We start from the raw sequence: 27,784 nt of genomic DNA on the forward strand, positions 1-27,784 counted from the left end.
GGGGGACCTGATTGAGGTTTACAAAGTCATGAAGGGTATAGACAGGGTGGATAGAGACAAGCTTCTTCCCAGGGTGAAGGATTCAATAACGAGAGGTCATGCTTTCAAGGTGAGAGGTGGAAAGTTGAAGGGGGATACATGTGGCAAGTACCTCACACAGAGGGTGGTAGGTGCCTGAAACGCGTTGCCAGCAGAGGTGGTAGAGGCAGGCACTGTAGATTCATTTAAGTTGCGTCTGGACAGATGCATGAGTAGGTGGGGAGCAGAGGGATACAGATGCTTAGGAATTGATCGACAGGTTTAGACAGTACATTTGGAGCGGCTCAGGCTTGGAGGGCCGAAGGGCCTGTTCCTGGGCTGTAAATTGTTTTTGTTCTTTGTTCTTTGTCATATGTAGACAAGGCATTGGCCTTGCACACTTGCCTTCATTGCTCAGTTCTTTAAGTATATGAGTTGGGAAGTCATGTTGAGGTTGTACAGGACATTGGTGAAGCTTCTTCTGGAACACTGTGTCCAGTTCTGGTCACCCAGTTATAGGAAGGATATTATTAAACTGCAGAGGGTTCAGAAGAGATTTATCAGGGTTTTGCCAGGTATGGAAGGTTTGAATAATAAAGAAAGGCTGCGATTTTTTTCCACTAGAGCATAGGAGGATGAGAATGGTCCGGATTTAAAAGACGTGAGGTACATTTTTCTTTTTACACAAGGTAGTTAGCGTATGGAATGAACTTCAGAAAGTGATGGCTGTGGGTACAATTGCAACATTAGAACACATTTGGATAAGTACCTGAATAGGAAAAGTTTGGAGGGATATGGGTCAGGAGCAGACAGGTGGGATTATGTTCAGCATGGACTGGGGAGACTGGAGGGTCTGTTTCTGTGCAGCATGTCTCTATGATTTTAAAAGTTAGTAGCTTCCCAGCCTCTGAATTGCTTTTGCAGTCACTGTGTTTATATGGCTGGTCCTGTTCAGGTTCCTGGTCAATGGTAACCCCGGGATGTTGATTGTGTACATTACCAAAGCACACAATCTCCCCAGTCACATAGTCGTTGTGCACAAATTTCCACATCGACAGTTCTGAAGGATACTGCTGATGCTGCTCGCTGTACACCAGGTTAATAGGGCACACCGAATCCAGAAGATTTTGATTCCGTGGATGAGTGGCTGCATCTTGTAGGAAATAATAGTCTGCAGCAACAGGTAAATAATCCCGATTCCAAATGTCAGCACAGCACCAAGAATATGGACATGAATTAATGTTGTCTTCTAATAGAAAAAGAAACAAAATAACAATGACAGTGAGTCACCTGAGGCTTTATAGAAGTAGCAAACTCACAGAGTGACCAGCATTGTCAAGAAATTGTTTTATTTGTTATCATCTGTGGTCATGCCTCATGTGATCAGTATTTAAGGTTCACGGCTTCTCCGATTCATGTTCTATCAGTCTTGACCTTATATTATTAAAGGATTTCAGTGTCTGATCTGACATGTTATTTGAAATGTCTGTACACGGTGAGCATTACAGATATTTCTAGTTTCTCAGTGCAGTTATCGAACATTTCTGTCCTAAACCTCCCGTTGTGTTCCAGTGAAGCTCAAACTAAGCTGGAGAAAGTTTTCACTTTATAACCTTCAGCACTCAACATGGAGTTCAACAACTTCAGCACATGAACACAATCAGATCACAATTTCAATTACAACCCCTTCCCCAACATCTGTTTACATAGAACTCCCGTCAACAGGTTTGGCCTAATTTCACCTCCCATTAATACCTATCCTTCATCTATATCGCTCCTCTATTTCTATTAGAATTCCCTTTGTATTTTTCTCCAGGCAGACACCTTTACCAACTTTTCCAAACACTCCTCCTGATTCATTAACAACATTAAACAAAGCATCCTTTTTCAGCCCCCTTCAGTTCTGGAGGGGAGTCATATCACACTTGAAAAGTTAATTCTGTTTCTCTCTCCACAGATGCTGCCTCATCTGCTGAGTTTCCCCAGAATTTTCTGTTTTTATTTCAGTTTTGAAACTGGCCCGATTTCAATGGGATAGCTGAATATTGCTAAAAGGAGCGAAGAGTTGATGCTTTCATCTTGCACTCACAGGAAGAAGGGCTTATGCCCGAAACGTCGATTCTCTTGTTCCTTGGATGCTGCCTGACCTGCTGCACTTTTCCAGCAACACATTTTCAGATCTTGCACTCACAGCCCACTTCCCCAGCTGATCAAGGGCCTGCTGTAATTTCGGAGAACCTTCCTCATTGTCCACGATACCGCCAATTTTAGTCTCATCTGCAAACTTATTTATCATGCCTTTTACATTCTCATCCTCATTGATATAGTGTTATGAAGATGTGGGTATATTGTAACTTAAAGAGTTAAAAGCTAGCAGAACTACCTGACAGCACCAAGTGTTCTGAACAAGATATAACGTAACATTTGGTCGAGCAACTCTATTAATTGGTTGCCTGGAGGCGATAAAACAAATTTGAATTCGGCCAATCAGTTTAAATTATACCCCCCCAAAATACCAAAACTCCAATCAAGTTTGAATTTAGTACATTGACAATATTAAGAGCCAATGACACAATCCAATGCTTTAGGAGTATAAGACTGGGGAAAAATGAGCAGTTGGGAGAACAACTGCCAATCCACCAGCGTTTGCAGACTGCCCAGAGAAAAACACTTAAAAGGTACCTTTATCAATTAGTAACCTGTGAAACAGAAATCCTTAAGAAGAAGAAGATAAGATGATAAAGGAAGATATAAAGAGAAGATTCGACATCTGGCTAGTTTTGAAGATTTGAATTTTGGTAAATCTTAATTGGGGGTTTTACCAGACTAATATTACAGAAGGGAAAGTAAAAGATAGGTTAGAGGAAGGAATTGTAAATAGATGTTAGCTAGAATATAACAGAATAATTAATAAAGTAAAAATTAACAATTTTATTTCTTAAAGTAATTCTTGGCCTCTCAAATTTTCACAGATTACTGCATAGGATAAATCTTTTCTGTATTGCAGTTTAAATTAGGCAGGAGGGGGTTAACCCCATGTTGTAACAGTAGATAACAGCAATGGGCCCAGCACCAATTCCTGGGGCACTCCACTAGTCACAGGCCTCCAGTCAACAAGCATTCTTCCATTATCACCTTTTGCTTCCTACCATCAAGCCAATTGTGTATCCAATTAGCCAGCTCTGCCTGGATTCCATGTGAACTAATCTTCCAGAGACAAAAAGAAACTGCAGATGCTGGAAGCTAAGGTAGACCAGCAGGAGGCTGGAAGAACACAGCCAGCCAGGCAGCATCAGGAAGTGGAGAAGTCAATATTTCTTCAGGATTTGAAACGTTGACTTCTCTACCTCCTGATGTTGCCTGGCTTGCTGTGTTCTTCAGCCTCCTGCTGGTCTGTCATCTAAACTTCCAGAGCAGCCTACTTTGTGAAACCTTATCAAAGACTTCTAGAAATCCATATGATTAGGGATAGTCAACATGGTTTTGTGAAGGGTAGGTTGTGCCTCACAAACCTTCTTGAGTTCTTTGAGAAAGTGACCAAACAGGTGGATGAGGGTAAAGCAGTTGATGTGGTGTATATGGACTTCAGTAAAGCATCTGATAAGGTTCCCCACAGTAGGCTACTGCAGAAAATATAAAGGCATGAGATTGAGGGTGATTTAGCGGTTTGGATCAGAAATTGGCTAGCTGAAAGAAGACAGAGGGTGATGGTTGATGGGAAATGTTCATCGTGGCATTCAGTTACAAGTGGTGTACTGCAAGGATCTGTTTTGGTGGCACTGCTGTTTGTCATTTTTATTACTGACCTGGATAAGGGTGTAGAAGGATGGATTAGTAAATTTGTGGATGACTAAGGTTGGTGGACAGTGTGGAAGGATGTTGCAGGTTACATAGGGACATAGATAAGCTGTAGAGTTGGCAGAGAGGTGGCAAATGGAGTTTAACATGGAAAAGTGTGAGGTGATTCACTTTGGAAGGAGTAATAGAAATAGAGAGTAGTGGGCTAACGGTAAGATTCTTGGTAGCGTGGATGAACAGAGAAATCTCAGTGTCCAAGTGTATAGATTCATGAAAGTTGCCACCCAGGTTAATAGAGTTGTTAACGAGGCATATGGGGTGTCAGCTTTCATTGATAGATAGATTGAGTTTCAGAGCCATGAGGTCATATTGCAGCTGTACTAAACTCTCATGTGTACAGTTCTGTTCACTGCATTATAGGAAAGATGTGGAAGCTTTGGAAAGGGTGCAGAGGAGATTTACCAAGAAGTTGCCTGGTATGGAGGAAAGGTCTTATGAGGGAAGGCTGAGGGACTTGAGGCTGTTTTCATTAGCGAGAAGGTTAAGAGGTAACTTAATAGAGGCATGCAAGATGATCAGAGGATTTGGTAGGGTGGAGAGTGAGAGCTATATTCCTCAGATGGTGATGGCTAGCATGAGGGGACATTGCTTTAAACTGAGGAGTGATAGATATAGGACAGATGTCAGAGGTAGTTTCTTTACTCAGAGTAGTAAGGATGTGGAATGCCTGCCTGTAACAGCAATAGACTCACCAACTTTAAGGGCATTTAAATGGTCATTGAATAAATACAGAGATGAAAATGGAAGAGTGTGGGTTAGATGGGCTTCAGATCGGTTTCACAGGTTGGCGCAACATAGAGGGCCGAAGGTCCTGTACTGCGCTGTATTGTTCTATGTTCTATATAGACTACATCCCCCTCGTCAACCTTCCTGGTCACTTCATCAAAGAACTCTAACAAATTTGTGGGGTATGATCTCCCACTCACAAAGCCATGTTGACTATTCCTAATCAAACCCTGCCTTTCCAAATGCATGTATATCTTATCAGAATCTTCAGATTCTCAGGCGACTGTGTGGAGTTTGCACATTCGCCCTGCGTCTGCATGCATTTCCTCCGGGTGCTCCGGTTTCTACCCACAGTCCAAAGATGCGCTGGTTATATGAATTGGCCTTGCTAAATTGCCTATAGTGTTCAGAGATGTGTGGGTTAGGTGCATTAGTCAGGAGTAAATGCAAAGTAATAGGGTAGGGGAATGGGTCTGGGTGGGTTACTCTTTGGAGGGTCGGTGTGGACCTATTGGGTCAGTGGCCTGTTTCCACACTGTAGGGATTCTATGAATGAAATGTGACATGTCTCTGCTGACTGAACATGTGGCATGGAATAGGTGAATCCATTCTTTTCCTTTTTAAAAGCAGTTATGAAAAGTAATTGTTGACTAATAATATGCACATCATTTCAAATCAAAATCTCAAGTCTGAAAACTTCAGTTAGCTACTTTTTTGTGTACAAAGTTTAAAAATCACAACACCAGGTTATAGTCCAACAGGTTTAATTGGAAGCACACTAGCTTTCGGAGCGACGCTCCTTCATCACTACGACCTGATGATGGAGCAGCGCTCTGAAAGCTAGTGTGCTTCCAATTAAACCTGTTGGACTATGACCTGGTGTTGTGTGATTTTTAACTTTGTACACCCCAGTCCAACACCGGCATCTCCAAATCATGACTACTTTTTTGTGGTTATTCTTGTCCCTGGATTTTTTGCAGTATTTGTAATGCAAGTCATTCTTAATGGACCAATCTTGAACAAGGCGTGCAGCCATCCCTAGTATAATCTTTACTCAAAGAACTAGAATGTCAATAAGAATTTCACCAAACTTCCAAAGGCAAGTTGGCAAGGTTTCACTGAGGTAAACCGTGCTCGAGTTGAGGAGGATGTTGATCGAGTAAATAAAGAGAACATGTTTCCACTGGTAGGATTATTAAGAATCAGAAGGATGCAGGGTTAGAAAAAAAAAGCTGCCTGCTTACAGCCCTTGGATTGGTCCATCTGCAGTCTGCTGCACACTTGTGAGAGGGCAATGCAGACAGAGACAAGACCCAGCAAACAGAAAATATCTCTTGGTGAGTGAAAAGAGAAAAACACCAAGAAGTGTGAAAGAATTCTAATAAAAGAAAAAGACTAGTTCAGCCATTCAACTCTCAAACTGATGAGCAACTAACTTTCTACAGAAATCACTGCCAAAAATCAAAAGAACAAAGAGACCTTGGAGTGCAGGTTCATGGTTCCTTGAAAGTGGAGTTGCAGGTAGATAGAATAGTGAAGGTGGCATTTGGGTAGGCTTTCTTTATTGGACAGAGCATCGAGTATAGGATTTGGGAGGTCATGTTGCAGCTGTACAGAACATTAGTTAGGCCACTTTTGGAATAGTGTGTCCAATTCCAGTCTCCCTCCTATCAGAACTTGAAAGGGTTCAGAAAAGATTTACAAGGATGTTGCCAGGGTTGGAGGATTTGAGCTATAGGAAGAGGCTGAACAGGCTGGGGCTGTTTTCCCTGGAGCGTCGGAGGCTGAGGGGTGACCTTATAGAGGTTTATAAAGGCGTGTGACAGGCTGGAAGATTGAAAAACATTTAAAGATCAACACAGGGTTACTGAACAAACAATAAAAAGAGTAAGGTAAATTATGAAGGAAAACTAGCACAAAAAGATAGTAAAAGCTGCCATAAGTTTATAAAAAAGGAAGAAAGTAGCTAAAGTGAATGTTAGTCACTTGGAGATTGAGAGTGGGGAGTTAATAGTGGAGAACACTGAAATGGCAGAGTCACTAGATTAATATTTTGCATCAGTTTTTCACAGTGGAGGACACTCGTACCATTGCAACAGTTACAGGTAATGCAGGTTATAGACAGGGAGGAGCTTAGATCAATCATCATAACCAGAGGAAAAAGCATCAATGAGTCCCGACAGAGTGGAAGCAAGCCACCAACCCTCCAAAAGAGTAACCCATCCAGACCCACCTATTTGTGTAACTCTGCATTTCCCAGGCTAATCCACCGAGCCTGCACATCCCTGGACACTATGGGCGATTTAGCATGGCCAATCCACCTACCCTGTACATAGAGTCATACAGCATGAAACAGACCCCTGCAGTCCAACCAGTCCGTGCCGAACGTAATCTCAAACTAAACTAGTCCCACCTGTTTGGGGGGATATGGCCCATGAGCAGACCTTTCCTATGCACCGAAGTATCCAAGTGTCTTTTAAATGTTGTAATTGTACTAGCATCAACCATGTCCTCAGGAAGTTCATTCCACATGCTAACCATCCTGGTGTAAAAAATCTGCCTCTCTTTGGACAGTGGAAGGAAAGCCGACCACCCAGTGTAAACTCACACAGACAGAGGAGAACGTGCATCTCTGCACAGACAATCGCCCAAGGGTAGAACTGAACCCAGGTCCCTGGCGTTTTGAGGTAGAAGGGCCAACCGCTGAGCCACCATGCTGCCTTACTTCACCACCTGCCAAATACTTAGCAAACTATTGAGACTGAAGGCAGACAAGTCCCTGGGGCCTGATAGTATACATCCTGGGCCTTTAAGGAAGCAGCAGCAGCAGAGGTAATGGGTCCATTGGTTATAACATTCCAAAACTCTCTGGATGTGGGAAAGATTCTGGTGGATTGGAAAACTGCTAATATAACACCTTATTCAGAAAGGGCAAGGAGGCAGAAGGAGAGAAACTACACTCCAGTTAGTTTAGTATGTGTGGTTGAGAAATTGTTAGAATCCATTATTAGGGAAGTAATAATAGGATATTTGGAAAGTCAAAACCCAATCCACCAGAGTCAGCATGGTTTTAAGAAGAATAAATCATGTTTGACTAATTTGCTAGAGCTCTTCAAAATGTAACATGCAAAGTGGATAATGGGGATCCTGTTGATGTAATATATCTGCCCTTCCTGAAGGCATTTGATAAGGTGCCACCCAAATGGTTAGCATACATGGCAATATCACATGAAGTCAAGGTTAGTTTATTAGCTGGATAGAAAATTGAGTCACCAACAGAAACCCAAAACGTCGACTCCCCTTCTCCTCTGATGCTGCTTAACTGGTTGTGCTTTTCCCAGCTCCACTCCTATCTATACTTGTTCTGGTTGGCAAGCTGTGACTAATGGGGTACCACAAGGTTTGGACCTCAGACCCCAAATCTTTACAACCTATATTAATGACTTGGATGCAGGGATTCTCTCAAAGGGTCGTGAATCTGTGGATTGCACCATCTCAGAGTGCACTGAACGCTGGGACATTGAGTAAATTTAAGGAGATAGACAGATTTTAAATTAGTAATGGGTTGAAGGGTTATGGAGAGCAGGTGGGAAAGTGAAGTTGAGGATGAGGCAAGATCAGCCCTGATTGTATTAAATGGCAGAGCAGGCTTGAGGAACTGAATTGCCTATTCCTGCTCCTAAGTCATCAAGCTTTAGTCTGTTTTATTTGTGAATGAGTCTCTATGTATTTTATTTATGAATTTGGTGTTTATAGGCATATAACTTGGGCGACATCGCGGTTGATTAGTAAACATTTCTTTAATAAGTTTAACACCGTGCTGGGCAGCACAGTAGCTCAATGGTTAGCACTGCTGCCTCAGCGCCGGAGACCCAGGTTCGATTCCTTACTCAGGTGACTGTCTATGTGGAGTTTGCACATTATCCCAGTGTCTGCGTGGGTTTCGTCCGGGTGCTCCAGCTTCCTCCCACAGTCCAAAGATGTGCAGGTCAGGTGAATTAGTCATGCTAAATTGCCCGTAGAGTGTTAGGTGCATTAGTCAAGGTAAAGATAGGGTAGGGGAATGGGTCTGGGTGGGTTACTCTTCAGAGGGTCAGTGTGGACATGTTGGGCCAAATGGCCTGTTTCCATACTGTAGGGAATCTAACCTAAATAGAGAAATCTGTGCTTTTTCTCAACAAAGACAATTAATTATTTTTCAATTTTTCATGACATCTGATGTGAACTGCTTTTATCCTGAATAGCAGTCAGTTCAACAAATTGATTATCTTGGTGGTTGAAATGGGCAGTTACAGATTTTGTGAAAATATAGGGCTCGATTATTGGTGAAGTCTTCCCAATTGGGTCATAACACTGGATGCCACAAGGTTGTTCTAACTCTGTTCCCACGCCAGAGCTCGATTCTTCTGATAGTGGCTGGAGGGTCAAATCCACAAACATTCAGCACCACCTGACCCTCACCCTCCAACTACCCCTGACCTTCTCATGGAGAAATCAGCTCGCATAGCATTCATAAATGAGAAGAATACAGGCAAGGAGGAGGCTGTTCAGGCATTCCGACTGCGCGAGCTCTTTCAAAGAACAATCCAGTCAGTCCCAATCCCAGGATCCCCCCACTTACCCTCCAAACATTCTGCTTTCACCCACAGACACAATACCCTCTGAATGCAGTTATTGCATCAGTACCCACTGCTTTATCATGCAGCATATTCTAAACCCAAACTACTCTTGTGGAGTAAAGATGTTCCCTCATGTTGCCTGTGGTTGTTATACCAATCAGCTTAAAATCTATGTTCTTGAAGCAATATTTATCTCTCAACCAACACCCATCGCAAGTTATCTGGCCACAATCTCACTGCCCAAACAACAGCTTGTTATGCATCAAACCACATTTGTCACATTACAAACAATGACTACATTCCAAAATTATATGTTAGGCTTAAAGACATTCCGGGCATTCAGAGGTCATGAGAAATACTCTTGAAATTCCCCTTATTATTTTCTTCAAAGAAAGAGAAAAGTACATCTACTCTTTGGTCAAAAGGCAGACCATGTAATGTAATCTCTTCATCCTCTAAATCTCGTATCATTTTCAGCTTGAAGTAGCAAACATGAATCCTTTTACGGTTGAACACAAAGAACGGGTTTGGGCACATCACACATGATGATGATCTGGGTCCCTTGGTTATGTATTATATAGCGTTTGAAAGCAAGCAGATCATGCCTGCCCTTTGGCATCTCTCAAATTCCTGAAAAAATTCTAAAACATTTTCACTTCAACAGGGAGTTGGCTTGTGGTGATTGGCATCATCTTCATGCTGGGTTAGAATAGGTCCTGTCAGAGAAACAAATGGATACTTCACCATGGACAGGAGCATTCACGCAGAGAGACAAAGACAGAGACGGGGACACAGCAGACAGACAGACGGAGAGAAACCGATGGGGGAGGGAAGGAGGGAGGGAGATATTATGCTCCCCCACTGAAACTTCAACCACTTGCTCAACTTTGTTACATAAAATTAAGTACAGTACCGCTCCCTCTAATGCAGGGGTTTCTATGTACTGGCTTAAAAAGCTGTCCTGGATGTACAAAGTTAAAAATCGCACAACACCAGATTATAGTCCAACAGGTTTATTTGGAAGCACTAGCTTTCGGAGCGCTGCTCCTTCACAACCACCTGATGAAGGAGCAGCGCTCCGAAAGCTAGTGCTTCCAATTAAACCTGTTGGACTATAATCTGGTGTTGTGCGATTTTTAAGTTTGTACACCCCAGTCCAACACCAGCATGTCAAAGTCCTGGATGTATTCTAAGAAATCCTCTCCCTCCAAACCTTTCACACTATGACTACACCAGTTAATGTTGGGGAGGTTAAAATCCCCTGCCTTGCTACCTTTTTACTTTCAGGCTTCCCTGACATTTGCTTTTCTATTTCCATCAGCTCATCAGGGGCCTACAGTACACTCCCAATGTGATTGCTCTTATTTGGCTTTTAACTTCTATCCATATTGCTTCATTTGAGGATCCTTCCAAGATGCCACCCCTCCTAACTGCTGTAAGAGATTCCCTGGTCAAAAAAGTGTGACACCTGCTGTTTATTTCCTTTCCCGTGTCAATTGAAGACCCTATATCCTGGAATATTGAGCTGCAAAACTTCTTAACTATATCTTGGTGACAGCAATGACATCATACATTTTAATTTGTGCTCTCAACTCATCTGTCTTCTTCATCAGACTCTTGCATTAAATACCATCCAATCTTGCCAAACTCCCATGGGTCTTAACTGGCCTGTAATGTTGATGCCTCCTTGACTCACTTGCTGCCACTCATCTCCCTCGCTGAACATTCTCTCTGGATCCCACCCCCAAGCAAGTAAGTTTAAACCCTCCCTAAAAGCACTAGCAAACCTCCCTACAAGAATGTTGGTTCAGTTGGAACCCATCTGACTTGTACAGGTCCCACAACCTCCAAATACAGTCCAAATCTCCCAGAAATCTAAAGTTCTCCCTCCTGCACCATCTCTTCAGGCACACATTTATCTGGACTAACCTCCTTTTCTGATATTCACTCAAACATAGTAGAAGTAATCCAGAGATAACTACCCTTTGGCTTCTGTTCTTTAATCTACTTCCTAGCTCCTTAAGTTCTGTTTCAGGACCTCATCAATTTCTCTAACTGTCATTAGTACCAATATGTACCATGATCTTAGTCTGTTTGCTCTCTCCTTTCAGGATGTCCCGCGGCCATTCAGTGACATCCATGACCCTAGCACTGGGGAGGCACAGTGAGACTCTGGCTGCAGAAACACCCGCCTGTTTCCCTTCAATTGAAGCTCCTACCACTATAGCCTGCTGTTGTTCTTCCTCCCCTCTTGTGCAGCAGACCCACCCATAGTGCCACAAAGATGTCTCCCACCGTTTTCCCCCTGCATAGTCATCCCCCCAGCAGTTTATATATTGAAAAGGGGAGCAATCACAGGGGACACCTGCACTACCTGCCTGCCTCTACTCTGCCTGGTGGTCACCCATGCCATTTCTATCTGCACCTGTGGTGTGACCACCTCACTGAACCAGCTCAGCATAGTGGATGCTCCACAGTGAATTTACTCTCAGTGCCAGCTACAAAACCTGGTTAACCGGGAGCTACAGATGGACTCACTTCCTGCACAACTTAATGTTCAACAGGTCTGGCAGCATCTATGAAGGGAGATACGACAATGGCTGAGTGACAGGACTAGTGGTTCATGGATATTTTCCTCTCTGGAGAAAGGTTTAGATCGCCAGTGGTTGGTGTTACAACTCCCAGTTTTCGTGCAGAGACCTCAGTGTACAGGGCATAATTTCAAAATTTGTAGAGGATACAAAATTCGTTAATGTTGTGAACTGTGTGCAGGTTAAAGTAGGACTTCAAAAGAACATAGGTTAAGGGAATGGACAGGCAAATGGCAGATGAAGTTCAATGTGGAGAAACGGGATTCATTTTGGTAAGAAGCATGTGGAAAGACGGTGTGAAGTAATGGGTACTCCTCCAAGTGAGCACAGCAACCTGGGTTTGTATGTACATGGGTCATTAAAAGTGGCAGGACAAAGCATACAGTAGCATAGTCTTTACAAATTATAGAATCATACAGTACTGAAGAGGGTCTTAGCCCATCGAATCTGTACTGCCAAAAATACACTCCTACTTAAACAAGTCCTACTTACCCCACTAAGCTTTGACTGCTATGGCAATTCAAGTGCTCACCCAAGCACTTTTTAAAGGTTAGGAAGCTTTCCATCTCAACTAACCACTGCCACCCTATGGAAGAAAAACATTTTCCCTAAGTCCCCTCTACTGAAAGGAGCACAGAGTACAAGACCAAGATGATCATGTTGAACTTGTAGAAGACATTAGAGAAAGTGCAGAAAAGATTCACTGAATAATTCCAGGGATGTGGACAGATTGAAGATGCTGGGACTGTTTGCCGAAAAATTTGGGAAGATGTTTGATCGATGTGTTGAAAATCATGATCATCTGAGCAGTATAGGGAGGGAAGAAGTGTTCCGTTGGTGGAAGAATCAAAAATGAGAACCAACAGAATTAAAGTAATTGTAAACAAAGCAAAAATAATATAAGAAAATAACTATTCTATATGAGTGGATAGCGTCTGGAATGTGTTGCCTGAGACTGTGGTGGAGACAGGTTCAACTGAAGCATTCAAAAGGGAGTGAGATGAATATTTGAAAATGAAGAGTGTGCAGGTTTGCAAAGAGAAGGCACAGAAATGGCAGTTTCACTTGTACCTCTTTCAATTTGGTCTATTGCATTCGTTGCTCCCAATGTGGTCTCCTCTATATCGGAGAGATAAAACGCTGACTGGGCGATCGCTTTGCTGAGCACCTTCGGTCTGTACGCAATCAGGTCCCGGAGCTTCCCGTGGCTTGCCACTTCAACACACAATCCTGCCCCCATGCCCACATGTCTGTCCTGGGCCTGCTGCAATGTTCCAGTGAAGCTCAACGCAAACTGGAGGGACAGCATCTCATCTTCCGACTAGGCCCGTTACAGCCGGCCGGCCTCAACATTGAATTCAACAACTTCAGATGATTATCCCATCTCGACCACTCTGTTTTCATTCTGCTCCGTAATTTTATTTCATTTATTTTATTTATCCTTTTTTAAAAAATTTTTAATCTCTCTATGCACTATCACCTCTTTATTGCTACCTTTGCTTCTTTCAGCCTAGTATAAATACCTCCCTATTTCTCCCTTTTTTTAAGCTTTGACAAAGGGTCAGTTAGACTCGAAATGTCATCTCTTTTCTCTCCTTACAGATGCTGCCAGATCTGCTGAGATTTTCCAGCATTTTCTCTTTTGGTTGCAGTGATCTGCTCAATGGGAGAGCCTACCATAATAGGCCAAAATGCCTCCATTCTGCATGCTGGCAATGCTGTGATTCTGAGTTAATGGACAGCATTCAATGGAAGTGACAGGAGCTTCCCACTGGACAAGAGCTAATGCAGATTTTGCCACGAACCCAGACACAGGTGAGTGATGGCAGAGGGTCAGGGGGAGGAAAAAAATAAAGAGGTCAGTACTGAGAGGTGGGGGTGGCTCCCATTGGCAACCTCCTTCTCAACGCTACTGAGTACCTGACAAAAGGACCCCCACCCCCACCTTAGGCTCCTCCATCTTCCAAATCCCTGCCTCCCAAATCTAGGGCTCACAAGCAAACATGCCCCCACAGCTACCTCTCTCCCAGTTCAAGTAAAAATGTCTCTGAAATTCATCAGGATCTGAAGAGATACTAAAGGCAAAAGCACAGTATTTTACATTCCAAATGCTTCTCAATAAAAAGAGTGAATAGATAGGAAGTGGAGAATATACAAGAGATTATTAAAAGAAAGAAACCAGAATGAAAAGGATATATATCAGGAAAACTGGGGCCCTTGGGAAGAATTATGGATGACCTAACACCGGTCTTTAAAGTGAGGAGATTTGTTTGGGTGGATTTTGAGATGTTTCCATTTGTGGGGGTTCAATTAGAAAACAGTCATTAATCAATTCAACCAGACATCGAGAACGAACCTCTTTCTCATCAACCTGAAACTCTGGGTGGAACTTAATACCCTCTCTATGGGTAGCTTGATTTTGGGAGGGCCAAAAGTGACAGGTAGATACCCTACTTCACTTGCTGCTGGGATGTTTGAATATTCATTAAATGGTTTGTCAGCTGTGTAGACAGTGTCTGATCATTGGAGAGACTGGAGGTTTACACGGTGCTCCCACACTCTCCCCTGCTGATCAGGAAGGATATTGCAGGTCACATACCCGATCCATCCTCACAGCTCTCCAACTTGTGATCACATTCAAATCAGCCTGCCTTGGAACTCAGAAATGAGAGGTGGGGGGGGGGGGGGGGGGGGGCGGGGGGAAGCAGAGAGAGGTGTGGCTGCATTCTTGTATCCATACCCTCAGCCTGACTGAATTTAGGGAGAGCACACCACCCCCTCCCCGACTCACCAGCCCCAGAAAGATGCAGACTGATTGGCACACTGATACTGAAGCTCAGTCTGATTGCTGCGACAGTTCTAAGAATGAACATTAAGAGACTCCACATGGCACCAAATGAGTGGAGAAGAATTGTCTCCCTGGGCTTCGAGTGGAGACCCTATCTCGGCCTCCTAGAAATGCTCTTAGTGTATGACCTATCCACTCTCTTTCCCCCACACCAGCTCCCAAGCCCTCCTGGCTCTGACCTCATAGCAGGTCCCATATGGCCAACTGATTGAGAAGGTTAAAGCACATGGACTTGAAGGAAACTTGGGGAGATGGATCAGATACTGGCTTCATAATAGGACACAAGGGATACTGGTAGAGGGCTGTTTGAGTGACTGAAGGCTAGTGTTCAGCAGTGTACCACAAGGATCAGTGCTGGGACCCTTCTTGTTATATACATAAATGATATAGATGAAAATGTGAGGGGAATGTTAAGCAAATTTGCATACAACGCCAAGATTGATAAGGTGATTAAGAAGATGTTTGCAGGTTACAGGAAGATATAGATGGATTGGACAGATAGGTAGATCAGTGGCAGATGGTATTTAACCCTGATATGTTTGAAGTGATGCAGTTTGGAAGAAGAAACAAGATCAGGGAATATTTAATAAATGGCAGGACACCGAGTAGCTGAGAGGAACAGAGGGATCTTGAAGTAATAATTCACACAATCCTGAAATCAGCAGAGCATATGTTTAGGATAGTTAAGGCAGCACATGGGATACTTGTTTTCATCAGTCGAGGTACAGAGTATAAGACAAGGAGGTAATGTTGGAGCTGTACAGAGCATTGGTCAGGGTATAACTGAAGTACTGCAGGGTGGCATGGTGGCTCAGTGGTTAGCACTGCTGTCTCTCAGCACCAGGAACCTGAGTTTGATTCCAGCCTCAGGTGATTGTGTAGAGTTTGCACATCCTCCCCGTGTCTGCGTGGGTTTCCTCCGGGTGCTCCGGTTTCCTCCCACAGTCCAAAGATGTGCAGGTTAGGGTGGATTGGCCATGCTAAATTGCCCATAGGGATGTATACGTTAGGTGCATTAGTCAGGGGTAAATATAGGGTAGAGGAATGGGTCTGGGTGGGTTACTCTGAGGGTTGGTGCAGACTTGTTGGGCCAAAGGGCCTGTTTGCACACTGTAGGGATTCTAATTCTAATACTGTGTGCAGTTCTGGTCACCTCACTACAGGAAGGATGTGATAGCACGGGGGGGGGGGGGGGGGGGTACAGAGGAGGTTCACTGGGGTGTTGTCTGGGATGATGAAATTGAGCTATGAAGAGAGATTAGAATAGGCTGGGATTGTTTTCTTTAGAGCAGAGAAGGTTGAGGAAACACAACTGAGGTTATGAGAGGTATGGACAAGTGATTAGAGAGCAACTGTTCTCCTTGGTTGAAGGGTCAATCACGAGTGGGCATAGTTTTAGGGTAAGGGGCAGGAGTTTCAGAGGGGCTTTAAGAAAATGGCTTTTTCACTCAGCCTATGGTAGGAATCTAGAATGCACTGCCTGGGAAAGATGGTGGAGGTTGAAAACCTTCACAAACTTTAAAAAAATATTTAGATAAGCATTTCAAATCTCATAACATTCAAGGATATGGGACAAGTGCAGGAAATGAGGATTAGTACACTTTTAATGGCAGTTATGTCAGTGGAGACTCAAATGGGCCCAAGGGCCTTTTCTGTGCTCTATTAATTCAACTCCCATTCCGGTGTACTGGCAGTGACATCATTCCCATTGGCATTAGGTTGCAGACAGTTCAAAAGGAGGTCAGGGAGTTAATTCCTGCACAAGTCCGGGCCATTTTATCAATCTCACCTTCCCAACCCCCAACTCAGAACCACACGACAGATCAAACTGCCCAACCTCCAGGATTGGCTAGGAATCTCCTGGAATTAAAGATTAATCTTGGGATACTGCTGCAAATAAGGCATAAATATCATTGGGTCATTTAAAAACCATTGTAAACGGCTTCAAAACGTGCTGGCTCAGTGGTTAGCACTGCTGCCTCACAGCACCAGGGATCCAGGTTCGATTCCAGCCTCAGGCAACTGTCTGTGTGGAGTTTGCACATTCTCCCCGTGTCTGCACGGGTTTGCTCTGGTTTCCTCCCACAGTCCAAAGATGTGCACGTTAGGTGACATGGCCATGCTAAATTGCCCATAGTGTTCAGGGATGTGTAGGTTCAGTGCATTAGTCATGGGAAATGTGGAGTTGTAGGGTAGGGTATACTCTTTGGAGGGTCAATGTGGACTTGTTGGGCCAAATGGTCTGTTTCCACATTGTAGGGATTCTATGATTTATCGTCTATTGTAGTAATTGGCACGAGGGCCAGGTGGAATTGATCGACTATTTATTTCAGCTATGTAAAATTTCTTACCTGGAAATGATCATGAAGAATCATGCATTTAGGCTGCAAACGTTTTAATTGGTGTTGATAGGCAGGGCATTACAAAGATTGAAATATTGCTTGGCCAAGGGCAGCGTGCATTCAGGGGTACTGGAGGCAAGTGAGAAAATTTCCAGCAACAGACAGTTCTGAGGAAAGGTCACTGGACCCGAAACATTAACTCTGCTTTTTCTCCAAAGATGCTGCAAGACCTGCTAAGGTTTTCCAGCAATTTCCAGCATCCATAGTTCGGTTGGTTTTTAAACCAGGCCTATTTAGTCCTTCGAGCCTGCTCTGCCATTCAATATGACCACAACTGATCAACCTGTTCCTGCTTTCTCCCACAACGCTTTAGACTCAAGAACGATATCAAACTCCTTCTTGAAAACATTTAGTGTTTTAGCCTCAACTGATTTCTGTGACTGAGAATTCCACAGGCTCCTCACTCTCTCTGCCACAATTTCCAGCCCGAGTTGGTAAGTCAGGGTCATTGGGAAGCCACAATCTGCAATGATAGGTGTCACTGGCTCAGCAGGGATGGGAGAGAGTTCCACAACTCTGCACAAATTGCAGGGCAATTGCTAATACTGACAATGTACAATATTTTACATAGCCTTGCAATAGTGCAAGAATTTCAATCAAGCTGTTAGATCGGTTGTTAACTTGGAGAGCATATTGGTCGATTGCAGCTCTGGTCAATACTGTGGGCCAAGGGCAATGATTACTGAGAGGTGTAGCACTAGGTAAGCTAATACTGATGTACAATTGTTTGTGGAACCAGGTAATGATGATTCAATCCCCTGGCTGATTGTTTCATAGTTTTACTCCTGTCCTATAATTTGCATTATCAGGTGAAGAATTCACTCCTCTGTCTCAAAGCTTTATTAGAAAGAACTGGCATTTATACAGAACCTTTCAGAACCTCCGTCTGCCTTACACATCACAAAGTGGTTTGGCCAGGCTAAACAGAACAAACTCTACCAAAGGCTGAAGGATGAGCACTCAATGAATAGTCAATGTGATCAGTAGGAATAATTGAGCAGTATTAAATCTTAGGAAGCAATCCTCAGGGATATCTAATGAAAAAGATGAGGATTTACCTGTTTACACCAATACATGAATGACTGCCAATTAAAAGCAAAGAGGTAAAGGTTAAAGGCTGTGGATGAGTGAAGTGAATGTGCCTGATATCACTGTGATACGTGAATGCTTTCAACACAGTGACTGGGCCATCACGAACATAACACCATAGATTTGTTAGCTACTGACAGGAACCAGTAGTCCCCCCATTGCAGCAAGTATTCTTTGCAAGCTGAAACAACCTGCTGTCCCTGTCCTGGGAGTGTTTAATGGCAGCTTTACTGTGTCTAACCCTGCACTGTCCCTGTCCTGAGGGGGTTTGATGGGGACAGTATTGAGAAAGCTTTACTTTCAGTTTAAAAAGAAAAGAAAATAGAGGCAGCTTTTACTCTGTACCTAACGCTGCACAGTACGTTTCCTAGGAGTGTTTGATGAGGACAGCATAGAGAAAGCTATACTTCCACCTTTAAAGAGTAGAGGTAGCTTTACTCTGGGCCTAACACCATACTGTACTTGTCCTGGGAGCATTTGATGGGGACAGTTTTGAGCGAGCTTTACTTTCAGTTTCGAAGAATACAGAAAGTTTTACTTTCAGGGTAAAAAAAATAGAGTGAGCTTTACTTTCAGCTTAAAATAGTTCGAGGTACCTTTAAATTCTGGTTAAATTAGTAGACAATGCTTTACACTGTATCTAACTCCATACTGTCCCTGTCCTAGGAACGTTTGATGTAGACAGTGCAGAAAACAGAGTCTGGAACTTATTGCCCTTGTGGGAGAAATCCCAGAGAGGTTTCTCCAGTTACAAACTGGAGTTTTTAAACTGGACTAACTCCACTTAGTTAAAAACAGAAGAAGGTTAACCAAACACTCCACCACTTCCCTTTCTCTTGGTCATCACTCTGCTCAGAAACCACACAGGAACCTTTATCTGGAAGTTTGCTACGATGCAGAGCCCCAGGCAGCTGATGAGGCCCAGTGAAAGGCCTATCCTATTCAGTCGAACGATGATGCGTTCCTCCTCCTGGGTTAAAGCCTCTACCTGTTTGTATCGTACATACATTGTCACCAAACCTGCAAAGGAAGAGAACAAGAGACATCCAAGGGCAAACTGCAAAATTCAAGTTCTTTGACTGCAATTCAAGAGGCAAGGTGCATTCAAGTACAGTGGGGAGGTGGTTAGGTTGCCGAGTTAGTCATCCAGAAGCCTGAATTAAGCCACAGAATATTAGTTTAAATCCCATTATTGGTACTTAAAAATACAATGAGGAAACCTTTTTTTTTTCCTCTGAGGTTTATGAATATTTGGAAATCCCTTCCCCAAAAGGCAGAGGATGCAAAATCTTTAAATATTTTTAAGGCAGAGGTAGGGATGACCAAGGGGATGAAACGTTAATTGGGGATATGCAGGAATATAGAGCAGAGGTTAAGATCAGGTCAGCTATGATCTTATTGAATGACAAACCTGGGGGTTCAGATACATCATTCTTTGACGTTTGTGTCACTACAGACAGGGTGGTTACGGCAGCATTTAGCACACCTGCCTTCATTGCTCAGTTCTTTCAATCGGAGTTGGGACGTTATGTTGAGGTTGTACAGGATATTGGGGAGGCCTCTTCTGGAGCACAGCGTTTGTTTATGATCGGCTCGTGATAGGAAGGGTATTATTAAGTTCAGACAGTTTAGAAGAGATTTACTATATTGCCGGGTGTGGGTGTTTGAGTTATAAGGAGAGGGCTGGATAGGCTTGGACTTAGAGTCATAGAGAGTCAGAGTCCTACAGCACGGAGGCAGCCGACCAAACTGTCAGTCCACAGTAACCCATTTCCCTGTAATTGGCCCACATCCTTCTAAACCTTTCCGATCCATGTATTTGTCCAAATGGCTTTTAATCGTTAATGTACCCACCTCAACCTGGTAATTTACACATGCAAACCACTCTCCATGCAAACAAGTTGCCCTCTAGTTTCCTTTTTATTCTTTCCCCTCTAACCTTAAAGTGATGCCCTCTAGTCCTCAATTCTCCAACCCTGGGAAAAAGACTGTGCATGCACTCTATCCATGCCTCTCATGATCTTATACACTTCTATAAGATCCCCCCTCAGTCTCCTACACTCTAGAATGTCCCAGTTTGTCCAACCTCTCCCTATAACTCAGACCCTTGAGTCCTGGCAATATCCTTGTAAATTTCTTCTGCATTCTTTCCAGTTTAATAACATCCTTCCTATAACAAGTGTGGCCTCACGAACATCCTGTAAAACTACAACATTACTTCCCAACTTCTATACTCAATGCCCTGACTGATGAAGGCCAGTGTGCCAACAGCCTTCTTCACTGCCCTGTCTACCTGGGACTCCACTTTCACCTGAGCTCCAAGGTCCCTCTGTTCCACTACACTCTAAGGCTCTACCATTCACCATGAAACTCCTACCTTGATTTGACTTTCCAAAATGCAAGACCTCACGCTTATCTATATTAAACTCTATTTGTCATTTCGTGGCCCACTTCCCCAGCTGATCAAGATTCTGCTGCAATTTCTGAGAACCTTCCTCACTGTCCCCGATACCACTTCTTTTAGTGTCAGCTGGAAACTTACTAATCACACCTTGTACATTCTCATCCAAATCATTGATATAGAGAACAAACAGCAACGGGCCCAGCACCGACCCCTGAGGCACTCCACTAATCACAGGCCTCCAGTCTGACAAACATCCTTCCACTATTACCCTCTGCTTCCTACCATCAAGCCAATTGTGTATCCAATTTGCCAGCTTACCCTGGATGTCATGTGGCCTAACCTTTCAGAGCAGCCTACAATATGGACTCTTACCAAAAAGCCTTACTGAAATCCATATAGACCATGTCTACTGCCTTACCCTCATCAACTTTCATGGTCACTTCAAAGAATTCTAACAAATTTTGTGAGGCAAGATCTCCAATGCACAAAGCCATGCTGACTATTCCTAATCAAAGAGGGTTAAAATTCCTAATCAAACCCTGTCTTTCCAAATGCATGTATATCTTATCTGTCAGAATCTTCTCAACTAACTCACCTACCACAGAGGCTTACTGGTCACGAGTTCCCAGGATTTTCTTTGCAGCCCTTCTTGAATAAGGGCACAACATTCACTACCCTCCAGTTTTCCAGGACCTCAACCGTGGCTAACGATGATGCAAAAATATCAGACAGTGCCCACACAATTTCTTCTGTTGCCTCCTGCAGTGTTCTTGGATATATCTGGTCACGATCAGGAGATTTATCCACCTTCATACATTCCAATACATCCAACACCTCCTCTACTGTGATATGGACTGTCCCCAAGATATCACCACTAACTTCCCCAAGTCTTCATGTCTTTCTCCACAGTAAACACCAAGAAGAAATACTCATTGAGGAGCTCGCCCATCTCCTACAGTTCTACACATACATGTTCCACTTTAATCCTTGAGGAGCAGCAAATAAACCTGTTGGACTATAACCTGGTGTTGTGAGATGTTTAACTTTGTACACCCCAGACCAACACTGGCACCTCCAAATCATTTTCAAAGACCTGCCTCTTGTCAGAGGTCCCTTTGCCTGTAAACAAATTATTCCAATCAACCCCTGAAAGTTCCTGTCTAATGCCATCAAAGTTCACCTTGCCCCAGTTTAGAATGTGATCCTGTGGAGTTTTGTCCCTCTCCATAGCTATTTTGAAACCAATAGAACGATGGTCACTGGCCCCAAAGTGCTCCCCCACTGTCATGGAGTTCAGTCCAGGCAAATGTGAGGGGATGCATTTTGGGAAGTCTATTTCCAGAGCGAACTATACTGTAAACGGAAGAGCCTTGGGAAACATTGATGGGCAGAGAGATCTGGGAGTTCAGGTCCTTTGTACCCTGAAGGTGGCTGCACAGGTGGATAGAGTGGTCAAGAAGGCATATGGTATGCTTGCCTTCATTGGACGGGGTATTGAGTATAAGAGCTGGCAAGTCATGTTAAAATTGTACAAGACATTGGTTCGGCTGCATTTAGAATACTGTGTACAGTTCTGGTCGCCACATTACCAGAAGGATGTGGATGATTTGGAGAGAATGCAGAGAAGGTTTATGAGGATGTTGCCTGGTATGGAAGGTGCTAGCTATGAAGAGAGGTTGAGTAGGTTAGGATTGTTTTCATTAGAAAAAAGGGAGATTGAGGGGGGACCTGATTGAGGACTACAAAATCATGAAGGGTGTGGACAGGGTGGATAGAGATAAGCTTTTTCCCAGGGTGAGGGATTCAATAACAAGAGGTCACACGTTCAAGGTGAGAGGTGAAAAGTTTAAGGGGAATACACGCGGCAAGTACTTTACACAGAGGGTTATAGGTGCCTGGAACGTGTTGCCAGCAGAGGTAGTAGAGGCAGGCACAGCAGATTCATTTAAGATGTGTCTGGACAGATGCACGAGTAGATGGGGAGCAGAGGGATACAGATCCTTAGGAATTAGACGATAGGTTTAGAAAGTGGATTTGGATCAGCTCAGGCTTGGAGAGCCGAAGGGTCTGTTCCTGGGTTGTAAATTTTCTTCGTTCTTTGTTGTCACCTCGGTCACCCGTCCTGCCCTATTTCGCAAGAGGAGGTCAGGTTTTGCCCCTTCCTAAGGAGGGCCTTCTACATACTGCTTGAGGAAACTTTCCTGAACACATTTAACAAATTCCACCCCATCTAAGCCTTTAACACTCTGGCAGACCCCAGTTTATGTTACGAAAATTAAAATCACCTATGACAACCCTATTGCTCCTGCAAATCTCCCCAGTCTCCCTGCATATTTTTCCTCTAACTCCCTTTGATTATTTGGGGGCCTATGGTACAATCCCAATAACATCACCATCCCCTTACTTCTTAGCTGCACCCACAAAGTCTTACTGGATGATCCTTCAGTTATTTCATCTGACTACTACTGTGATACTCAGTATGTATCTCCTCCTCCCCTCTTTCCACCACCTTTGTCCCACCTAAGGCACCTGTACTGTGGCATATTAAGCTGCCAGTCCTGTCCCTCCCTTAGCCATTTTCTGTCATGGCTATAATATCCCAGTCCCACGTACCTATCCACGCCTGGAGTTCATTGGCCTTACCGGTCAGCTGTCTTGCACTAAGATAAATACAATTTAATCCAACAGGCATTTGTTGCTCTCTCATGTTCCAGCCTGACATCTTTCACAGGAGCGTAGGAGGTTGAGAGGTGAGAGGTTTATAAAATCATGAAGGGTACAGGTAGGTTTAGTGGTACTGCCTTCCCCCTGGAATAGAGAATTTCAAAACTTTGGGGCATATTTTTAAGATGAGAGGAGAGAGATTTAAAGACATGAGAGGCTTTTTTTTAAAAAAAAGCAAAGCAGAGGGTGATTCATATGTGGAATGAACTTCCTGAGGAAGTGGTGAATGTAGGCAGTTACAACATTTAAAAGACATTTAGGTAAGTACATGAATAGGAAAGGTTTGGATGGACATGGGCCAGGAGCAGGCAGGTGCAAATAGTTTAGTTTGGGATTATGGTCAGCATGGACTGGCTGGACTAAAAGGTCTGTTTCAATACTGTATGACTAGGACTGTATGGAGCAGGTTCAAAGGGCCAAGTGCCCTACTCTTGTTCTGAGTTCATGTGTTAGTTAACAATCTGTTGATTAAAAGCCCTTTCCCCATATTCACACCAGCATGAAATCATCTATTTTCACCTCTGAAACGCTGCCCAACTTTACAGCTGCATCATTTCATCTGCAACTGAAATCTTCATCAATCCTCATAAGTAACAGTTGCAGAAGGAGGCTGTTCAGCCCATCAGGCCGGCTCTGTTACTCAGAGCTGTGTAACCGTGGCCTCAACTCCAATTTCTGGCCTAAGCCCCATAGATGATGATCAACTTCCTTGATGATCAAAAGGATGTTGAACTCCGTTTTCAATTACCCAGCCTTTCTGAGCAGAGAATTTCAAAGACAACCTCAGTGGAAAAAAAAATTCTGTCTTAACTCTTGATTTGATACTGTACTTATTTTTAGATCCCCCTACGCACAACCATCTTCTCAACATTCAATCTATTATGTCCCATCAGAATCTTACTGAGGAAACTCAGCAGGTATGGTAGATTTGTGGAGAGAAAGCATAGTTAACATTCCGAGTCCAGTGACCCTTCCCCAGAATCTTCTTCAGGGTCACTAATCTCAAAACGTTAACTGTGCTTTCTCTCCTTCAATGCTGCCAGACTTGCTGAGTTTCACCAGCAATTTCTGCTTTTGTGTCAGATTTCCAGCATCCCCAGTTCTTTGTTTTATTCCTGAGAATATTCCCGATGAATGCTCGGTAAACTCCAACGAATAAAAGCCTGACCTGCTCAACCTTTCTTCACATGCTTCCCAGGTATTAGCTAAGTGAACCTTCACTAAATTGGTTCCAAAACAAGCCTTTCCCTCCTTAAAATAAAAGAGAACAATATTCTGGGTGCAGCGTTACCACTGGCCTACACAGTTGAAGGAAATTTTCCTACTTTTATACTCCACCCATTTCCAAGAAAAGCCAAAATTCCATTTGTCTCCGAAGCTGCACCTGCATAGTGACTTCTGTAGAATTCACACATGGGCCCCTGATCCCTCTGTACAGCATTCTGTATACTCTTCATTAAAATGTATTGCTTTTCATTTTCTTTATATCAAAGTGGACTTCACATTTTCTCACATTATACTCTCTCCGGTAAGTTTTGCCCACTCATTCCCATCAGTCTCCAAGCCTTAGCTTGTCCTTTCTGCCGGAGGTTTCCGGAGCTTACAAGAAGGGGAGGTGTGAGGTGCAGGTGCCTGAAACGGGTGAAGGGTGACATTTCCACTTCCTGACCGCTGTGTCAGTGATGGGTCAGACATCACACCGGCCTGGGGATGGGAGTCTGTTGGTGGGTGGAAGTGGGAAGGTCAAGCAGGGATTGAAAAATGGTTGAAGGGTCTAAAAGGCAAGGTCAGCATTAATAATGTTTGGGACCTGGGGAGGTTGAATTGTGGATTAAGGGGACACCCTAATGATTAGTTAAAAGATGAGACAAATGGATGAGTTAGCTCTCACATGTCCGCCTGTCCCAGCCATCAGCATTGGGCCCCGTTCACCCTTTTTCCTTCAACATCAGGGGCAGGAATAGAAAACGTGGTGAAGCAGAGCTCTCTTTCTTCAGAAACAGAGTCAGCTTGACCAATAGCACTCTCAAACAGTTCTTAACTAGAAACTGAACTGGACTAATCCACGTAAATGCTGTGGTTACAAGGGCAGGTCAGTGAGTAGTTTAACTTCTGACTCCCCAGAGCCTGCCCACCACCTACAAGGCACATTTCAGGAGTATGATGGAATACTCCCCACTTGCCTGGATGAACGCAGATCCAACTACACTCAAGAAGCTTAAGACCATCCTGGACAAAGCAGCCCATTTGATTGGAACCCCATCCATCACCTTCAGCATTCACTCCCTTAGTATTGACATGGAGTAGCAGGTAATGTGTACCATATACAAGATTCATAGTAATAACTTAGTAAGACTCTTTTTCAGAATTGAAAGGGGCTGGAAAATGATAGTTTTATGCACTTACTTTAACCCTTTTGAAAAGGAGGATAAAAGGGGTAACTGGAGAGAGCATAGATCCTTAAAAAAAAATCAGCATACATATGAAACCACATGAGATGGGGGAGATATTATGCATCAGTGTTTACTGTAGAGAAGGATATGAAAGATACAGAATGTGGGGAAATAAATACTGACCTCTTGAAAATTGTCCATATTGCAGGGAAGGTGCTGCTGGATATCTTAAAATGCATAAAAGGTTGATCAATCATTGGGGACCTGATCAGGTGTACTCTCGAACTCTGTGGGAAACTATGGAAATGATTGCTCGGCCCCCTTGCTGAGATATTTGTATCATTGATAGTCATAGGCGAGGTGCGGGAGTTTGGCTAATGTGGTGCTACTTTGCAACGTGCTAAGGAAAGGCCAGGAAACTACAGACGTGTGACCTTGACATCAGTGCTGGACAAGTTGTTGGGACAGAATGCTGAGGGACAGGATTCACATTTATTTGGAAAGGCATAACACTGATTAGAGATAGTCAACATGACTTTGTGCATGGGAAATCGTGTCTCACGAACTTGATTGAGTTTTTCTGAACAAGTAACAAAAAGGATGGATGAGGGCTGAGCGGTGGACATGATAATATATGGACTTCAGTAAGGCAAGCAACAAGGTTCCTCACGGTAGACTGGTTAGCAACGTTAGATCACATGGAATACAGGGAGAACTAGCCGTTTGGATACAGAACTGGATTGAAGGTAGAAGAAGAGGGTGATGGTGGAGGGATGTTTTATTAGACTGGAGGCCTGTGACCAGCAGTGTGCCACAAGGTAGCTGCTGGGTCCACTGCTTTTCATCATTTATATAAATGATTTGGATGTGAACATAGGAGGTATAGCTGGTAAGTTTGCAGATGACACCAAAATTGGTGGTGTAGTGGACAGCGAAGAAGGTTAACCTCAGATTTACAAAGGGATCTTGATCAGATGGTTAAATGGGCCAAGGAGTAACAGATGGAGTTTAATTTAGATAAATGTGAGGTGCTGCATTTTGGAAAGAGAAATCAGTGCAGACGTTACCATGAAGCATATAAGGTCCTGGGGAGTGTTGCTGAGCAAAGAGACCCTGGAGCGCAGGTTCAAGGTTTCTTGAAAGTGGACTCACGGGTCGATAGGATAGTGAAGGCGGCGTTTGGTATGCTTGTCTTTATTGGTCAGAACATTGAGTATTGGAGTTGGGAGGTCATGTTGCAGCTGTACAGGGCATTGGTAAGGCCACTTTTGGAATACTCCATGCAATTCTGGTCTCCTTACTGTCGGAAGGATGTTGTAAAACTTGAAAGGGTTCAGAAAAGATGTACAAGGATGTTGCCAGAGTCAGAGGGTTTGAGCTATAGAGAGGCTGAATAGACTGGGGCTATTTTGCCTGGAGTATGGGAGGCAGAGGGGTGACCTTACAGAGGTTCACAAAATCATGAAGGGCATGGATAGGGTAAATAGATAAGGTCTTTTCCCTGGGGTAGGGGAGTCCAAAACTAGAGGGTATAAGTTGAAGGTGAGAGATTTAAAAGGGACCAAATGGCAATTTTTTCAAGAGGGCGGCGCATGTATGGAATGAGCAGAGAGTGTTCAGCAGGAGAAGATAAAAGGTAGGGAGGAGGGACTTGGAGGAGGGGCGTTGGAACGCCCCTCCAACCCCCCTCCTCCAAGTCCCTCCTCCCTACCTTTTATCTTCTCCTGCTGAACACTCTCTGCTCATTCCTGAAGAAGGGCCTGTGCCCGAAACGTCGAATCTCCTGTTCCCTGGATGCTGCCTGACCTGCTGTGCTGTTCCAGCAATAAAGTTTCAACTTTGATCTCCAGCATCTGCAGACCTCACTTTCTCCTCGCATGTATGGAATGAGCTACCAGAGTAAGTGGAGGAGGCTGCTACAATTTAAAAGGCATCTGGATGAGTATTTGAATAGAAAGGATTGAGAGATATGGGCCAAATGCTGGCAAATGGGACTAGATTAATTTAGAATATCTGGTTTGCATGAACGAGTTGGACCCAAGGGTCTGTTTCCATGCTGTATGTTTCGATGGCGCTACTGCTGGATTTCAGTTGAGGTCATCAACCTGAAAC

At 43.7% G+C, this 27,784-nt stretch overlaps 1 protein-coding gene across 8 annotated transcripts in view; it reads right to left on the reverse strand.

Moving 5' to 3' along the window:
- Positions 1 to 27,784, reverse strand: part of dram2b (DNA-damage regulated autophagy modulator 2b) — a 100,147-nt gene that overhangs the window by 25,973 nt on the left and 46,390 nt on the right. For all 8 annotated transcript variants that reach the window (XM_043717086.1, XM_043717081.1, XM_043717082.1 and 5 more), the window contains 2 exons: positions 19,029 to 19,171; positions 1,090 to 1,267 (listed from right to left, as the gene is read on the reverse strand). In XM_043717086.1, coding sequence (XP_043573021.1) covers positions 1,090 to 1,267; positions 19,029 to 19,171 — 321 coding nt within the window. The remainder of the gene's footprint in view (positions 1 to 1,089; positions 1,268 to 19,028; positions 19,172 to 27,784) is intronic.

Source organism: Chiloscyllium plagiosum, chromosome 26, assembly GCF_004010195.1.
Source record: "Chiloscyllium plagiosum isolate BGI_BamShark_2017 chromosome 26, ASM401019v2, whole genome shotgun sequence".
Classification (NCBI taxonomy): domain Eukaryota; kingdom Metazoa; phylum Chordata; class Chondrichthyes; order Orectolobiformes; family Hemiscylliidae; genus Chiloscyllium; species Chiloscyllium plagiosum.